At 36.2% G+C, this 20,109-nt stretch overlaps 1 protein-coding gene across 5 annotated transcripts in view; it reads left to right on the forward strand.

Annotated features, from left to right (window-relative positions):
* LOC115215035 (uncharacterized protein DDB_G0271670) overlaps positions 1-20,109 on the forward strand; it is a 61,385-nt gene that overhangs the window by 23,199 nt on the left and 18,077 nt on the right. For 3 of the 5 annotated variants that reach the window (XR_005000406.1, XM_029784168.2, XM_036505466.1), the window contains exons 2-3: positions 15,428-15,670; positions 19,052-19,288. Coding sequence is in view for 4 of the 5 variants with exons in the window: in XM_029784168.2 (XP_029640028.1) it covers positions 15,463-15,670; positions 19,052-19,288 (445 nt within the window). In the remaining variant the exon portion in view is untranslated. Of the gene's footprint in view, positions 1-9,114; positions 9,166-15,427; positions 15,671-19,051; positions 19,289-20,109 lie in introns of those variants that run through there. The other 2 variants (XM_029784167.2, XM_036505465.1) reach the window with 2 other exon arrangements.

Below are 20,109 nucleotides of genomic sequence, written 5' to 3' on the forward strand. Positions count from 1 at the left end.
CGTAACGGCAGACGAAATACAGCTACGCATTCCGCCCGGCGTGCTAACGTTTCTGCCAGCTCATCGCCTTTCTGTGTTATTATATTAACTAATTGATTCATATGGAGTTTTCTGTAAACTCCCATCTTACGTAAACTTTCATTGTTTCTCGTGTTTCAGTAAGATAGCTCATGGTTTCTTCTGTATTTCTCCTATTTCTGACATTTAAACATTTACTTTGGTATTGTGTAGTTATCTCTCCCCGCTCGTTCGTGAAATATTTAAATTTATTCTGTATTTCACAAACGCTTGAGAAATACAGAAAGGTTTTAGTAAAACAAACAAACTCAACGCTATTACTTATTTTTTTGCATCTGCTACATAGTCTATCCGTCACACTTGCCGAACTTCTAAGTTACGTGCACACAAACAAGACAACATCTGTTGTTATCAAGCAGTTAAGGAGGACAGCACAAAGACAAACGCAAATGTGTGCGTGTCTCTGTGTTTGTGTGTCTGTGTTGTCCTCTTCAACTGTTTGATAACAGCAGGTGTTGGTTTATTATATATATATATATATATATATATATATATATATATATATATATATATATATGTATGTATGTATGTATGTGTGTGTGTGTGTGTGTGTGTGTGTGTGTGTGTGTGTGTGTGTGTAAAATAAGATAAAGTAGCCAAATTTTAGAAATTTCGCTACCAGCGGTCCACCATGTATAAAAAGTCAATATACAACTTATTTTCCATAAATGTACACTAATTTTATACATACATATATATATATCGTATGCATATATATATATATATATATATATATATATATATATATATATATTATATACATATATATATGATATATATTATGTACATATATATATATATATATATATATATGTATATATATGTATGTATATATATGTATGTGTATATATATATGTGTGTGTGTGTGTGTGTGTGTCAGTTTCTGTCAACCAAATTCACTTAGAAGGGCATTGATCTGTGGGGCATTCCTTTTATCTAGAGACTAGAGCCAACCTCTAACAACAACAACAACAACAACAACCTAATAGCAGTTGTAATTGATTGTCAAATTCAATGTTGACAAAACTTCATTGTAGGTTTCTTGCATATTTGACATCTTGTCATAAATATTATTTATTTATGTCTAAGCTGTAATTGTCATCCAGAGCTCTGAATTTCAAAATGACCTTCATTGTCATCATCATCATCATCATCATTTTCTATGCTTGTATGGGCTGGACGATTTCACTGGAGTAAGCAAGCCAAAGGACTGCACCATTCTCTACTGTCCCCTTTTGCATGGTCTCCATGGCTGGATGCCCTTTCTAATGCCAACCACTTTACAAGGTGTACTGAGTGCTTTTTCACATGGGGTCAGCACCAGCAATATCACCAAGCAGCTTGCAAAGAACCCTCAGGTGAGAGTAGAAATGGTATTGAGAGAGGTAGCTTTATATACCAGGTGATGAGAGGTTAAACTATGATACAGATAAAATTTTGCTGTAGAAAAGATACACAGTTACTCCACACAGAGAGGGGGAGAGAGAGAGAGAGTGAGAAAGAGAGAAAGTGAGAAAGAGAGAAAGTGAGAAAGAGAGAAAGTGAGAGACAGAGAAAGAGATAGAGAGTCTATTTTATTTATTTATTTTCGGTGAACAGTAGTGTCATTGGTTGTGGCTATCAAACCGTCCAGCCACTGGTTTGCTACATTTCCAATGGCCATGTTGAGAGGAGCGAATGAGTTTCTATGTAAATGAGTAATGAGCAAATATGAACAGAAGTTTTCCATTTGAAGGGTACTTGTTGTATAGTTTATCCCCTGATCTTTATATCTTTGGCCTATATACAGAGGCAAAAGACACACACATGCACTTGCATATACATCCAGTTAACAGGTGGGATATTCCATTCTGTATACAGTAGATTACTCTCTTTACTCTTTTACTTGTTTCAGTCATTTGACTGTGGCCATACTGGAGCACTGCCTTTAGTCGAGCAAATCGACCCCAGGACTTATTCTTTGTAAGCCTAGTACTTATTCTATCGGCCTCTTTTACCGAACCGCTAAGTTACGGGGATGTAAACACACCAACATTGGTTGTCAAGCGATATTGGGGGAACAAACATAGATATACAAACACACATACACATATATATACATATACATATATTCGACGGGCTTCTTTCAGTTTCCATCTACCAAATCCACTCACAAGGCTTTGGTCGGCCCGAGGCTATAGTAGAAGACACTAGCCCAAGGTGCCACACAGTGAGACTGAACCCGGAACCATGTGATTGGTAAGCCGACTACTTACCATACAGCCACTCCTGCATCTAGATTCCTAATTTTTTTTAAATTTCCTTTTGAGTGAAAGACAAAAATGAAAAATCTAAATGACAATTATTAGTGAATCTCATAAGGAAAAGGAGATAATTTCAATACATTAAGTATAATGATTTGGGGTTAATTTACATGCTTAGGGAAAAGACTATCAGGTCTTTATTGCAGACTAGGACTGACTATACACACACACAGACACGATTGGCTTCCTATAGTTTCTGTCTATAAATTCCACTCACAATGCATTGGTCAACCTGTGGCTATAGTGATGACACTTGCCCAAGGTACCATGTAATGAGACTGAACCTAAGTCCTGGTGATATGTAACTGCAAAGCAAATTTCTTTTTCACATTTCTATACATATGATACCATTAGAACTGAACTTTTAATCTACTGATCATTGAAAGGTGTTGTCATATGTAAAGGTGAAGGTTTAATTAACTTTATTAGTTTTATTGGGTTGTCCAGAAAGTCCGTGCCAATTTTGAAGGAAAGAAAAAGGTCAATAAATACTTGCCATTACATTTTTAATCAACCAAATATAAAACATTTTGTTGCACAATGCATCTCCATCTTTCCTTTAACTTGAAAATATACTCTTCCCAGAATTGAGGTGGTTTCATGGCAAATAATTCATCAAGGTATCTTTTTATATCATCCAAGGAATTGAAATTTTTACCATCAAGACTATTCTGCAGAGACCTGAATAAGTGGAAATCTGAAGGAGCAATATCTGGTGAATATGGAGGGTGGGGTAACACATCCCAGCTGAGCTGCAGCAATTTTTGTTTGGTTCCCAAAGCATCAAGTGCCGAAAATGAGCTTTCTTATCTTCCATTTTAAAGGGTTACAGAATTAATAAAGGTTATAGGAACATAAACCTTCTTCCATGAAAAGATAGCTTAAACTGTGCTCTAAATGGAGGTGTAGTCAAATCCTATTTTATGGACTCAGCCATGTTCTAAAATAAGTTGAAATGTAAGCTACTATAAATTAGCACGAACTTTCCAGACAACCCAATATTTTTGTCATCAGGGAAATAATCACAAACGAAGCTAAGGAGTAATTGTAAATAAACAAAAGGCTGTTCTTTTTACCCAGACAGAAGTAATTGTAGCCTTGTTGATCAATTGTTTTTTTGTTGTTGTTTAGCAAGGCACTCCTGGCAATTATGTAGTCGTTTCAGCAACTATGACCTAGAGAGACAGTATTCCAGCCATGCAAGGAGGCTAGTGGAGGATCTTACTGTGAGGATTTATAAGTTGATTGTTAGTGGATTATATGAGGTTTATATGAAGATATATTGAGATTATATATAGAATGTACATGGATTAGAATTAGACAATATACAAAATACATGGATTAAATAGTACCTACATGTAGATTTAGTGTGGATGATACACGACTTGTATGTGGATTAGATGTGAATTAGTAAAGTATATAGATTATATGTGGATTATATGAGGATTATATTGAGATTTATATAGACTGTATGTGGATTAGATGTAGACAATATACAAAATACATGGATTAAATAGTACCTGCATGTAGATTTAGTGTGGATGATACATGACTTGTATGTGGATTAGATGTGAATTAGTAAAGTATATAGATTATATGTGGATTATACTGGGTTTGTGCATGGTAGTTTTGCCTGTTGTTTTATTGGCCCTTAATCCTTTCAGTTCTGTATGTCTGTTAGGTTCAGGTGGGGGTTACCAGAAAGACAATTACTGGTAAAAACGTCAATATAAGACTGTGATAACCTGGATGCACAGCAGTGATGAAATGGATATAAAAACTATAAAAAAGCTATATATAACAATGATCAAAAGATATGCAACAGTTTTATAACAGATATAAATCGGTGTGATAAAATGATACAAAACTGTGATAAAAGCAGATGTACAAAAGTAATAAAGCCATAATACAACCATAATGAAATGGTTATAAAACTGTGATAAAGAAATATATAACAGGGAAGACATATGTTCCAAAGGAAAGAAAATTTGATCAAATCACATAATAGCACAGGTGTGCTGTGTGGTAAGAAGCTTGCTTCTCAATCCCATGATTCTGTTCAGTCCCACTGCATGGCACCTTAGGCAAATGTCTTCTACTATAGCCTTGCACCAACCTAAGCCTGGTGAGTGGATTTGTAGACAGAAACTGAAAGAAGCCTGTCTTATATATATATATATAGATATAAACTCATATACATACATATGGTAAATATTGGTTGTGTGTCTGTGTTTGTCACCCCCACTATCACTTGACAACTGATGTTGGTGTGTTTAGTCCCCGTAACTTAGGGGTGGTTCACAAAAAGAGCCGATAGAATAACTACTAGGCTTACAAAGATAAATCCGGGGGTCAATTCATTCAACTAAATTGGGTGCTCCAGCATGGCCATAAGCAAATGACTGAAACAAGTAAAAGAGCAAAAAGTGTAAAAGAGTAACAGGGTTGTCTCTTAAAATCAGATCTGCAATTAATAACTTGGTTGTTTCATATTTAAATTGTTAACCACACTTAGCTAAGCTTTTTATGCATCTATTTTGCATCTATTTTGCCAAACGGATTAAGTCGATTACATCAACCCAGTGCGTAACTGGTACTTAATTTATCGACCCTAAAAGATGAAAGGCAAAGTCGACCTTGGCGGAATTTGAACTCAGAACATAAAAACAGACGAAATACCGCTCAGCATTTCACCTGGCATTCTAACGTTCTGCCAGCTCACTGCCTTCTCAAATACTTTTCCTCCTGCTCAGTCAAAAGGGCTTTTTTATGATTTTTTCTCTCTCCTATAATTTACATGACAACCTCACTAGTGCTGGTGCTATGTAAAAAGCACCCACTACACACTATAAAGTGGTTGGCATAAGGAAGGGCATCCAGCCATAAAAACCAGGCAAAGCCGACATTCAAGACTGATGCAACCCCCGCAGCTCCCGAGAGTTGAAAGTTCAAAGGATATCAGGGGAGCTGCGGGGTTGCATCATCATTTGTGACAATAAAGAAATAGGGAAAGTATTTGAGAGGGGGATGTAACTTTATGCTGGGTGTTGAGAAGTTAAAGTATGAACAAAGAATGGCCACTGGCCTTTTGTTATGAAAACCTTACATTATATACAGGTCGGTGGGAGTTGCTGGAGAAATGACAAAAGTGGTAGAGATGGGGCGACAAATCTTTTCTCAATGATTTTACATCTCATACCGGTTAGAATTGTTTCATTGTTATTGTTGTTAACAGTTGAGGTGGTGAGGGAGGGGCATGAAAATATATTTCTATCCAAAGGCCCTTGTTTTATAACAGAGATCAATATTTTAGAATCTATGCAATATCTTTAAGCTACAGTCATCCTATCTTGTTAAACACCTTATACTAAAGTATCACGATTGACTGCTAGCTCCAAAAGTTTTTTTTTCTCTCTCTGTCTATTTACATGTTCCTTTCCGTTAAAGAGCGTAGACTCAAAAACATAAAGAGCTTCTCACCTTCCCGAGTGTTAACTAATATACCTGTTTGTTGTTTATACACCTGTCTTCCTGTCTTCATCTTTTGTTTTCTGTAAATTTCAGCTATTGCTTTGATAATTGCTTTTATAGATTAGTTTAGATTAGATTCTGCTGTAAAAGTAATGTCTCAAGTTCTAGGACTCATAGGGCCACTTGCCTGTGTTCCGTGGTGTATCAATGATCAAGGTCACAAACGACCCCTCTGAACAGGACGCCAGTCTGTCACATTTTCGGATGACTGAACTGAAGCAATGTGAAATGAAATGGTTTCACTCAGATCACAAGCACTACATGGTTCAGGAATTTGAAACACACAATCTTGCAATAGTGAGTGCAACACCCTAAACCCCAACCACTAGGCCACATTTCATCTTAGTTTCTTCTTCACTGATATCATGAAAAAAAAGTGGGGGATTATGGTTTACCGTTAACTGCAGTTATTTTCCCCAACATGTTCTTATCTAGTCAGACAGCGAGAGAAACAAGGTCTTGTTTTGACATACACTCGCTTTCAACTCAATTAACTTTTAGTGAAATACCAGCAAACTTAATTAGGAGAGGTTTCGTTTTTTTTTTTATTTGTCTTTTCTCTGAACTCATCTAATTAAAAATTTCAACATTCAATTTATTTGCAAATTCTAGAGACTTTGTTTAGAGATTATTTTTGTGTTGACATCATAAAGTTAAAGAAGTGAGGTGAGGAGTTGGAAGGGGAGTGGAAAAATGGTTACAATTTGCTGTTTGTTTAATAGGTTTTTTTAATAAACAATGTCAAGATGAAATCTCATGTAAAAATGGCAGCAAGCTGGCAGAAATGTTAGCACGCTGGGTGAAAATGCTTAGCAGTATTTCGTCTGTCTTTACGTTCTGAGTTCAAATTCCACCAAGGTCAACTTTGCCTTTCATTCTTTCAAGGTCGATAAATAAAGTACCAGTTGCGTACTGGGGTTGATCTAATAGACTGGCCCCCTCCCCAAAAATTTCGGGCCTTGTGCCTAGAGTAGAAAAGAAAACTAAAGTATAAGTTACTTTCTATCTTTCTACATTTGCCCTGCTTTTTATTTTGTTTCGTTCAATGGACAGTGGTGATGCTGGTCTGGGAGAACTAACACAGGCACAAATGCATACACACACTATATTTAAACATATATATATATGTGTATATATATATATATATTATTATTATATTATTATTATTAATATCAGAAAATCAATATTAGAAAATTCTTCAGAAAGATATATACATGTGTAAAGTATATAAGAATATATTAACTAAAGATATATATATATATATGTCTTTAGTTAAATATATTCTTATATACTTATATATATATATATTTATATACTCAGCCCTATATATATATATATATATATATATATATATGTATGTATGTATGAGTGTTTGTATATGTATGTGTGTATATGTATATTCTGTCTTCCATTCAATTTCTCTGAACTAAACTCATTCACAAAGCATTGGTCATCCCAGAGCTCTAGTAGGTGACACTTATTCAAGATACCACACAGTGGGATGGAACCCAAAACCACACAGTTGAAAAACAAGCTTTTTTACCACCCAGCAACACATGCACCTATGTCATCATCATCATCATCATCATTTAACGTCGGCTTTCCATGCTGGCATGGGTTAGACAGTCTGACTGGGGACTGTCAAGCCAGAATTCTGCACCAGGCTTCAGTCTGATCTGGGAAAGTTTCTACAGCTGGATGCCCTCTCTAAACCAACCACTCTGTAAGTGTAGTGGGTACTTCTTATGTGCCACCGGCACAAGGGCCAGTCATGCAGCACTGGCAACACCCACACTTGAATGGTGCTTTTTATGCGCCACCAGCACAGGACCAGTCAACTAAATCAATCCAATTGAGCTCAGATGAAACTTGTTTCTCTAATACATCCGCAACTTGTTATTAACACTTTTATTTTACTGTTGAGATTTTTTTTGTTGTTGTTTTATCATTCAATATCCTTGCCTCGCTGCTTCTGTTTGTATTGTTTTCCATAATAAATTCTCATTCGTTGATAATCATTAAATCTGTTGTTCTACATCTAAAACAATGTGGGTTTAAATTTGAACGATTTCTCCGTGTTTTCACGGACACTGATGAGAAATGAAGCGAGACAGCTAAATAAATATAGTAAAGACATATTTGTCTGACAAGATAGAAACAGCTTGTACAATTATTGATGAGATTGATCAATCAGCATTTAGTGCATATGCAAACATAACAATTGGTTGAGTTCAGTGTTTCATTTTCCCTTATCACAATCGATTATTATCAATCAATTATTATCAATCAATCATTATCAATCGAATATTTTCCCTACTGACTTCAGGAAATTGTCTTTCAGGGCCATTATTTTGTCTCCTTTTAATTATTTTATCTTGTTTCAGTCATTTGACTGTGGCCATTCTGAAGTACCACCTTAAATGGTGTTAGTCAAACAAATCAATCCCAGGACTTATTCTTTATAAGCCTAGTACTTATTCTAATGGTCTCTTTGCTGAACTGCTAAGTTATGAGGACATAAGCACACCAGTAACAGTGTGTCAAGCAATGTCAAGCAATGGCAGTGGGACAATCACAGACACACATGCACACAAATAGGTACATATAAATAAATATGACAGGCTTCTTCCTGTTTCCATCTACCAAATCCACTCACCAGGCTTTGGTCAGCTCGAGGCTGTAGTAGAAGACACTTGCCTAAGGTGCCACACAGTGGGATTGAACCCGGAACTATGTGGTTAGGAATCAAGCTTCCTACCACACAGCCACACCTGCGCCTATGTCAATCTTTCTGAATCCAGCACATCTGATATTGTCCTTGGTTCTATGATGCAAATTTCCTTATTCTAAAATGGTCTTAATTAAAACATCTCATCAAAATCTTATGTTCCAAAGCCAGGCTTAATAATCCTTTCTACTGTAGGCACAAGGCCTGGAATTTTGGTGGGTGGTGGGGTTAGTCAATTACTTCCACCCCAGTATTTCACTGGTACTTATTTCATCAACACTGAAAGGATGAAAGGCAATGTTGACCTTGGTGGAATTTGAACTCAGAATGTAAAGATGGATAAAATGCCACTAAGCATTTTGCTTGGTGTGCTAACCATTCTGCCTGCTTGCAGCCTTTACCCAAACTTAATAATAACAAAGTTTTTACAGTAAATTCTTCATATTTGCAGGCGTGGCTTGTGGTTAAGAAGTTCACTTTGCAACCACATGGTTTGAGGTTCAATCCTAAGGAACAGCACCTTGGGTAAGTGTCATCTAGTCTTGACTCTGTTACTGGAGTTGCTTTCTTTCTGTTTGTGTGCATGTGTATGTGCATCAGTATGCATGTGTATACACATATGTATGTAGGCATGTATGTATGCATGTGTGTGCATGCATATATGCATGTGTATGCATGCGTGTATATTTGTATGTATGTATTCTGCATATTCAGTTGTTTCTGTATGCATGTTTGTGTGTGTGTGTGTATTTGCATGTGTATGTCAGTCTCCTTTCGTGTGTGTGTCTATGTGCATGAGTTTGTGTGACTTCATATTTTTTAAGTGAATTATTTACAAATCTAAATAACACCTTTAACTGAATGGTCATTGTCCAATAAATGTTGACATATTGAAACAAGAAGACATTGACTGCGGCCATGCAGGAGCACTGCCTATAATCGAACAAATCAACCCAGGACTTATTTTTTGTCATCATCATTGTTTGACCGTGGTCGAGACATGGAATTTACTATGTTACGCCAGACTTCATGGTCCATCATAGCATTACAGAGTCCTGTTGCTGGATGCCTGTATCCCTGGAAATTACATCAGGGTAGGAGAGTGTGCGCCCTCTGGTATTGCGAGCAGATGGCTTCCAGAGGAGAAGAGTAGAAATTACCTCGTTTTCAGCTCTACAACAATGTCCAGAAAACTGGACTCTTCTACCTTTCACAAGAGATGATACAGGTGGTAGTTTCCCATATATTTGTACTTTGGTTGGATGATGCTTCCATGAGAGATTTTGAGCTCTCATAAGAAGGTGATTATAAGTTCCATCCAACCGCCTCTCAAGCTTCTTTGATAACGTCCAGATTTCTGAGCCATATAGTAGAACTGGTTCGACTGTGGCTTTGAAGATTTTAAGTTTGAAATCTCTACTTAGATTTGATGACCAGATCTTATGCATATCATTTGTAAGTTTAGTACTTATTCTATCGGTCTCTTTTCCTGAACCGCTAAGTTACAGGGACATAAACACACCATCACCAATTGTCAAGTGATGGTAAGGAGATAAATACAGACACACACACACATATATATACAGTGGGCTTCTCTCAGTTTCTGTCTGCCAAATCCACTCACAAGGCTTTGGTCTGCCCAAGGCTATAGTAGAAGACACTTGCCCTAGGTGCCATGCAGTGGGACTGATCCCAGAGCCATGTGGTTCATAAACAAGCTACTTACCACACAGCCACTCCTGCACCTATCCACACAACCACTCCTGCACCTATTTTTTATTATATTTTTTTATTATTACATCTTTTTTATTATGTCTTTTATTATATTTTATTATAATTTTTTTAATTATATCTTTTTAACATATGGTTAGTTTACAGATTTGATTGTTTAGGAAATTAAATAAATATTCAAGTGAAATATATTTGTCTATCAAACATGGATAAGTTGAGAGAAGAAAATTGCATATTTATTGCTGTCTATAACTATTTATAACTTTTTATGTTATAAATAGACATCATTTAATTTGTTACTTAATTACTATCATACCAAACAAACTTAATTATCAGGCAGTGATTTGTCTCTGCAATGATTGGAATCCCTCCAGTTTAGAATTCAATGTGAATGATTGAATTATAATCTGTTATGTTACTGACCACACCCAAAAACACAGAAATGCATCTAACATTCTCACCAGCTGCTGCTAGGCTGATATTTGTCTGTCTCTGACATGTGTGTTGCGTATGTGTGTGTGTGTGTGTGCGTGTGTGCGTGCGTGCGCGCGCGCGCTGTGTTTTTGACCCGGTACATCCAATACAGATATTGTCTCTGGATGAATATCACACTAAAATTGCTTTCAGTGTTGTAAAAATGGTTTTTAACCTAAAATTATGAATGAAGATTTCAGTTTGAACATGAATTCTTTGAAATGAATTATTTCATATCATAGAAACATGTCAGTCTCAGATAGGTTGCTACCAAAAGGGTCAATGTGACAATGGGGAAGTCTTAATGAGATTGTTACTCAAAGTTTCATGTTGTTAGTAACAGCAGTCAAATCACCATCAAAATCACTCCCAACCACCTTAAATGAAGAAAGGACACACATTTTAGGGGTATCTAGAATTAGGGTCATCGTTTGTGTTTCTGATGTGAGAGGAACAGTCATGGATTAGATGTTATCTAAATGAAAAGTGAACACAATAATGTTGTCTAAGTCTGAAATAGCTTTTATTCAACCTCAAATTCATGTGACTTCATTTCGTTTGTTAAACAACCCTTGATTTAAACACTAAATAATTTATTAATAGATATTGCAATACACATGACTGAAGCTGTTGTTTTATGTGCCAAATAGAAAAATAGGTATGTGAATGAGTATATGAATGTAGTGTATGTATGTGTGTATGTATGTATGAATGTATCTTTATATATATATATATATATATATATATATATATATATATATATATATATATATATATATACAGTAATACCTCAGTTTTCGAACAACTCTGATCGTGAATAAATCACGCTTTATATATATATATATATATATATATAGAGAGAGAGAGAGAGAGAGAGAGATATAGATATATATATAAAGTATAATTTATTTGTGATCAGAGGCATTCGTAAACCGAGGTACTACTGCATTAAATGAATAGGAGAAAGACAGGAGATAAAAGTATGGTTTATTCGTGATCAGAATTGTTCAAAAAACCAAGGTTCTGCTGTATATCATTGCTATTATGTTAAATTGTTGTATGCCCAAATTTGGCCAAATGCGTTTTTTTTATCAATATTTATTTTGATTGCAATAACCAGTTCTTTTGGTCAAACTATCGTATCTCCAGCTGCTTCAGATGCCAAGATAACAAAAATTGTCAAAGTGTTGTACAACAGTTTTGCTATGGAATGGCGAAACTATTTTTACGTTTTCTGAAAAAGCTATGACACTTTTGCATAACAGCAACAATATATATATATATATATATATATATATATATATATATATATATATATATATATATATATGCATGTCTATCTATTTATCTACCATAAATCTTCGAGTATAATCCGCATTTTTTTCCCAAAATTTAAAGGTCAAAATCCCTAGTGCATACTATATACGAGGTTAAAAATGAAAATTATTTTCTAATCAATGTCCGAGTCTCTATTTGCTGTCCGGCAATGTTTATTCAAACGCATTTTGTGATGTCGGGCACGAAAATACCTTAAGCTAAGTCTGAAAGCAATGAAGTCATAAAAGAATCATCCATAACTTGCAGTAAGCAACATTTATTAAACGTTATTACTGTTATTTCTTTATTTTCTGCAAACAAAATGCGCAAAAAAGCTACATGTTTGCATTATGTTATATATACAATAATAATAAAGGATGTTACCATATACAGTTTTACAAACCAAGGACGTTATATAGACCTCCTTGACTCAAGTTAGAGAAGGGGTGTATATTATACACAAGGTTTAGGTTTTTCAGAGGTACAGTCCCCTAAAAATCCCCTGCATATTATACTCAAGGGCGGACTATACTCAAGGATTTACGATATATGTATGTGGTATGTATGTATGTATTTAAGTTCACACCCACACTATACACACATTGTGACACATGCATATATAATTGTGTATGTATGTGTAAGTGTATGTGTGTGTGTGCATGTGTGTGTGCATGTATGTGTGTTTTATATGGGAAGATACATTATAGAAGTATTCAATAATTGCTCTTTAGAATGTCTGTTGAATTTGTGAGGGTCTCATACATGCACACATACACACACCTATGCAACGAACATATACACAACAAAATCTGGCCAGTTGTGATTTAACTTGGTGACTGTTTTAATTCTGAAGTTCCACCAATATCCTTTGACCCGTCAGCCTCAATGTGGTCAACTTTAGGTGTCAGTGTTTTCCCTTTTGTTATCCCATTCCAGACTGTTCTGTCTGTCTGCCTGTCTGCATGTATGCCATTGTTCAGTTTTATTTCAAGATTTCTTGCCAATATAGAAAGAACCAGTTTCTAACCCAGATTTCACCTGCCTCAACAGGTCTTCGCAAGCAGAGTTTAGTGTCCAATGAAGGAAAAGTATGCATAAGTGGGCTGGTTACACCCCTGGAATAGGCCATGAGGTTATGGTCTCATTTGGCTTGCCGAGTCTTCTGAAGCACAGTATATTTCCAAAAGTCTTGGTCACTAGTCATTGCCTCGGTGAGGCTTAGTGTGTATGTGTGTGTGTATGTATGTATGTATGTATGCATGTATGTATGTATGCATGTATGTGTGTATGTATATATGTATGTGTGTATGTATGTGTGTATATATGTATGTATGTTTTGCTTTACGTCTATATTCTCCTGCATATAGTTGCATATCTAGACATTCTCATATGTATTTAAATGATAAACTTCTAGAAAGTTTTACAGATTTTTACAGTTCCAGTGATGGATTGGATCTGTAGTCTTCAAATTAGCTTTCCGCTTTCTGGTTTTGAGAAGCCTAATTTCTCAAAATTGGTATTTAGGCAGTGTGTACATATCTCAGGGCCCCAATAATTGCAGGTATAAACCTGAATTTGTAATCTGGATAGAGAAACTCCAGATTCCTCAATAGTTCAGCATAGGTATTCTCTTTTTCACTGGGCAACTATTTTCTACAGCTGTATTTAGTTTCTCTTCTTTATCCCAAATCATGTATGTATGTATGTATCTGTGTATGTGTGTATGTATGTATGTATCTGTGTATGTGTGTATGTATGTATGTGTGTATGTATGTATGTATGTACATATGTATGTATGTATGTATGTATGTATCTGTGTATGTATGTATGTATGTATGTGTGTATGTATGTATGTAGGTATGTAATTATGTATGTATCTATGTATGTATCTGTGTATGTATGTATGTGTGTATGTATGTATGTATGTGTGCATGTATGTATGTATGTATGTATGTATGTATGTATGTATGTATGTATGTGTGTGTGTGTGTGTGTGTGTATGTATGTATGTATGTATGTATGTATGTATGTATGTATGTATGGTGCGCGTGCGTGCGTGCGTGCGTGCGTGCGTGCGTGCGTGCGTATGTATGTATGTATGTACGTACGTACGTACGTACGTGTGTGTGTGTGTGTATGTATGTATGTATGTATGTATGTATGTATGTATGTATGTACGTATGTATGTGTGTGTGTGTGTGTGTGTGTATGTATGTATGTATGTATGTATGTATGTATGTATGTATGTATGTATGTATGTATGTATGTATGCATGTATGTATGTATGTATGTATGTATGTATGTAAGTATGTATGTATGTATGTATGTATGTATGTATGTAAGTATGTATGTATGTATGTATGTATGTATGTATGTAAGTATGTATGTATCTATGTATGTATGTATGTATGTATGTATGTATGTATGTATGTATGCATGTATGTATGTATGTATGTATGTATGTACGTATGTATGTATGTATGTATGTATGTATGCATGTATGTATGTATGTATGTATGTATGTATGTATGTATGTAAGTATGTATGTATGTGTGTATGTATGTATGTATGTATGCATGTGCATGTGTTTGTTTGTATGTATGTATGTATGCATACATGCATGTATGTATGTATATGTGCATGTAAATGTGTGCAGCTTTGACTGCTGTTTCTAGTAGGATATACAACCATATAAAGACTACTGCTTTGGCTCCTGTCCTCATTAGTTTTTACTGCTTGTTACAAAACAGTTTGTATTAGAATTCCAAAAACAAAGGTGATGGTTCTATGCTGGTATTGGTGACATGATGGTGCTTGTGTCACATCAGTGCTGGTGCCACATCAGTACTGGTGCCACATCAGTGCTGGTTCCATGTTAGTGCTGGTGTCATGTCAGTGTTGGTGCCACATCAATGCTGGTGCCACGTATAAAGTACTCAGTCCAGTTTGTAAAGTGAAGGGCATTTAGCCGTAAAAACCATGCCAAAACAGACAGTCAAGCTTGGTCCACTTGAAATACAGACAACCTCCACACAGTTACTGAGTACCAGGTATTACTCAGATGAATTTGGCCAGAAAAAATCATCTGCTTCAGGTGTCACACAATGGTATCAATCCTAGAATTCCATATTTGCAAAATGAACTTCCTAACCACAAAGCTATGGTTGTGCCTACAACTTTCTATGTGTTTAATGTGTGTTATCTTACATCTGTTGTAAAATTAGCTTATCTTAAAACAATTTATCATTTCATTCTTCCTTAATAGCACCTGTTACGATTAGTTACTGTCAAAGTTCCAGCATGCTGCTGTCAATTCTGTCAGTGCTAACAGCTGTTTCAACTTGCATCATACCAGCATCTGGGCAGCAAACATGTCAGACTGAAATTCTACAGAACAGTACAGTTGATATTGACAAATATTTAAACAACGAATTTCACATTCTTGCTACATTCGCCACACCGCCCCCAGATGCTCTTTCAAATTGCATACTTCGATGTTGTAATCAAAGTAAGTAGATATTTTACTAATGCGCATGTTTTATTCTCTTGGTTTCTTTTCTTTTTTGGTGTTTTTTTGGGGGGATGGGGGCATTCTACATTTTGTCTACTACATAAGTATGATATGCAAAGAAGATCATTAGAATATTCACGTATGCACTCAATACATATGCATGTATATTGTGTATATGTGTGCATATATACATACATCTTAATGTGTGTGTGTGTGTGTGTGTGTGTGTGTGTGTGTGTGTGTGTGTGTGTGAGTGTGTGAAAAGCATCGGAGTCTATTCATTCAAGTAAAAATTCTTCAAGGCACTCTCCCAGTGTGACTGCAATCTAATGACGGAAACAAGTAAAAAGTATATATACGGGTGGCTTGTTAGAGCTATACAAGCCATGCACAGTGATGCTGTCTGTAAGGTGAGAGTCGGCTATGAAAGCAGTGATGAATTTAGCATACAGGTAGGGGTTCACCAGGGCTCAGTTCTCAGCCCACTCTTATTCCTCCAGGCCATAACAGATGAATTTGAAACTGGGTACCTGTGGGAACTACTATATTCTGATGACCTTGCTCTTATTACAGAATCTTTAGCAGAATTGGATAAGAAATTCCAGGTATGGAAACAAAACCTGGAATTAAAGGGCCTTAAAGTCATCCTAGTAAATACCAAAGTTGTTGTGTTGTTGTCAGTAAGAAAGAAGATAAAACTCTCTTTCCATCTGGTAAATGGACCTGTTCTGTATGTAGGAAAGGAGTTGGAAGAAATTTAATTCGCTACACCCAGAGTAATCTATGGACATATAAGAGGTGCAGTGAAATCACAGGTAGATAAAGTTGTTTTTGTATGTGGCAGATGTGCAGGAACAATAAGCATTAAGAGCACACAGGAATTAGATTTTCTCAAATACCCAGAAGGCTCTCTTGAGGTTGTGGATAGTTTCTGTTACCTCGGTAACCAAATTAGCAATGGTGGAGGATGCTCTGAAAGTGTTACTTCTAGAATAAGAATAGGGTGGAGGAAGTTCAGAGAGCTATTACCTCTGCTGGCAACAAAAGGGTTCTCTTGCAGAGTGAAAGGGAGACTGTATGATGCTTGTAGGCAAACAGCTTTACTCTATAGTAGTGAGACATGAGCGCTGAATGCTGAAGACATGCATAGACTGGAGAGAAATGAAGGCAGTTTGCTCTGTTGGATGTGCAACATCAGTGCATATAGACAACAAAGTGCAAATGTATTGAGAGAAAAGTTGGGCATAAGAGGAATTAAATGAATCATGCAAGAGAGAGGACTACATAAGTTTGGACATGTGATGCATATGAATGAGGACAGCTGCGTAAAAAGTGCCTATCACTGAATGTGGGTGGTACCCATAGAAGAGGGAGACCCAGGGAGTCGTGGGATGAAGTAGTGAGGACCACTCTCAGGATGTTGGGCCTCATGTAGGAAATGACAATGGACTGGTGATACGAGGTTCTTGAGAAGACCCACCCATGTCATCAAAACTGAGTTCTAGAAGTGCTGTGTGTCCCACCCACACTTAACAAAAAAACTTCTCACACACCCTACCACAACAAACTAAACTATATCTCTAAATCTCTTCCCTTCCTCATATTTCCACTTCATGTACTATGCTTACCTCCCACTCCCCAATCCTGTCCTCTTGGTCTTGTCTCACTGTATCATTGCTATCCACAAGCCCCCCCCTCCGACCTGTATGTTCTACCCATATGTAACAAGAACAATTTTCACACACCCTACCCAAACAAACCAATCTACATCTACATTTCCTCCTTAATGCACTATCCCTACCTCCCACTTTCCAATTCTGTCATCATGTACCTGTTTCTCTGTATCATTGCTATCCTGTAGCCCTTCCACTCTATACATACCCAGGTTTTCACCACTCACTTCCTCCACTCACCTCTGCACTTTCTAATCATGCTTCTTTCACAGTATCCCGCCACTTAGTTTATGACGTTTGAACCTCAAGTGTATGCCCTGGCCCTTGCCACCTTCTATATATCTCTCTCTCTTCTTTTACTCAACCATCCCATTTATATTCTGATCCCCATCCTTTGTGAGTATGCTTGGCACTTTGCCACCATCTCTATCCTGCTGCCTCCCTCTCTCTCTCCTTCTCCTGCTCTCCCATCATGTTAGATGACCAGGTATTTCCTTTGCTGCAGCACACCTATTCTGTCTTCATTCCTGATCTCTCTCTACAGCAAGACACCTGTGTCTGTCTCTCTCTTTCACTATAACCTTTCATCATCTTACACAAGACCACCTCCTCCAATGGCCCCTCCCCTCTCAAAACATTTTTTTTGTTTTGCAAGGTACTTGGTGACCCTGTCAGTGCAGGTGTAACTTAAAAAGCATCCAGTCCACACTGTAAAGTGGTTGGCATCTAGAAGGGTATCAAGGTGTAAAAACCTTGCCAAAGCTGACCTCACCTGTGCTTGTACCATGTAAAATGCACTCAGTCCGCTCTGCTGAGTGGTTGGTCTAAGGAAGGGCATTCTGCTGTAAAATCCTGCTGAAACAGTCGTAGAAGTCTGGTGCAGCTTTTTGCTTTTCTATGCATGCCAGCATAGAAAGCGGACGTTAAGCAATGACGATGATTATGATGATGCATGTGTGTGTGTGTGTGTGTGTGTGTGTGTGTGTGTATGCGTGTGTGTACACAGATATATATATACACATAAATATATATATTCATTATTCATAATTTAAAGGACCATGGTTTACACATTTGTGTATAATGGAATAAAATTTGAAATAAAAAAATTCTGATAGAATTTTCATGTGATAAATAGATATAATGTTAAACTTTTCACAAATGTTCTCAAAGTATCTCAAAGAAAAACATGGTAATCACTTATTTCCAATAATAATAATTAAATAGAGATGATAGAGAAGGAGGTAAAAGAGAGAGAGAATGTGTGTGTGTGCTTTCGTCCATGCATCCATGCGTTTTTTGCAAGGAAAGAAACTGAGGCTAAGATAATGAGAGGAAAAGTTATTCAGATAGAGAAAGGGAAACACTTATTGAAATAGAGGAGATAAAAAAGATGGGAAGAGTGGGAGAAGGAAGTAAGAGGTTAAAAACTGCTATCTTGCAGTGAATGCAAAACAGTTTTCTGATTGAATCACATAGATGAAACCTTCTATAATAAAGAAACTTGAAAACCACATTTTGAAAAAAATATATTATAATTGAAATTTTTAAGAATTTCAAAACAGTGTACAATTTAATAATTTTTTAATAGAAAAATTATCATTTCTAAATGATAATATTTATTATAGCATATATGTGTCATTAAATACAGAATTTGTTAAACAATTCTTACTGTTCAGTAACCAAATTTTTTGTTCTATATTTTTAGGTAACTGCTCATTGGCAATTCATAATGCCACTGATAACCATACGTGCACTCTGATTCATTGTGTATCTGAAGATGCCTGTAAACCAATTCCATCTGATGGGAGTGAAATAGTAAAAACTATTAGAAATAACATCACAACCACAGAAAGTTTATCTGAAAACCAAAGTCAGACCACTGAATCAACTTCGGATACTTCCACAACTGCATCTGGAATCGGTTTGTCAACAAGTAGCAGAGGTATTTATTCATTCATTTATACTTATATAAGGTACAGGCATGGCTAATTGACCAACTATGTGGTTTCATGTTCAGTCCCACTGCCTGGTATCTTGGACAACTCTCTTCTACTGCATCCCTAGACTGACCAGAGCTTTGTGAGAAGATTTGGCAAAGAGAAAAAGGAAAGATGCCTGTCAAATGTATATATATAAAATACAAAGTGCACAGTTATATCTTGAGATAGCTAGTAATAACAATACTCAAAATATAATACAGACTGGAGATGTAGTGCTCCAAATGAGCTATAATCTACTTCTTAATTTGAGCGGAGGCAATGCGAGTAAGAACTAAAAGAACAGGATCTCACCAACAAATTCAGGAGTACTTTTCTTATCAAAATGATCAGAGTGAGTTTTCTGAGATTCAGTACCTTCATAATCACCATTAGACTCAACTAACTCTTTCTAAATCCTCAGCGCAGTGCAGAGGATTCACACCCAAAAACTCTAAAATGTTCATATTGGAGCTTCCGGTGTGAATGACACACAGTACAGCATGCCGTTTCCAAATTTCTGGCAGAGTTAATTGCATTATGGTGATATTTTTCTCACAGATGGTGCCCAGCTGATCCTACTATACTGTGCAGTTGACAAAATCAAGAACAAGCAATGCACATGCACAAAATTAAAAATATAAAATAACGACAATTTACCCATTGCACCCTGAAAATTTGTGTGTGTGTGTTTATGCACATGTGTGTGCATGTGTGTGTGTCTTCCACACAAATAATGATGGGCAATGGCAAAATATTACCTTGTTTGGTAAGAGATGAGAGTTAG

The sequence above is a fragment of the Octopus sinensis genome, linkage group LG8 (genome assembly GCF_006345805.1).
Source record: "Octopus sinensis linkage group LG8, ASM634580v1, whole genome shotgun sequence".
NCBI lineage: Eukaryota > Metazoa > Mollusca > Cephalopoda > Octopoda > Octopodidae > Octopus > Octopus sinensis.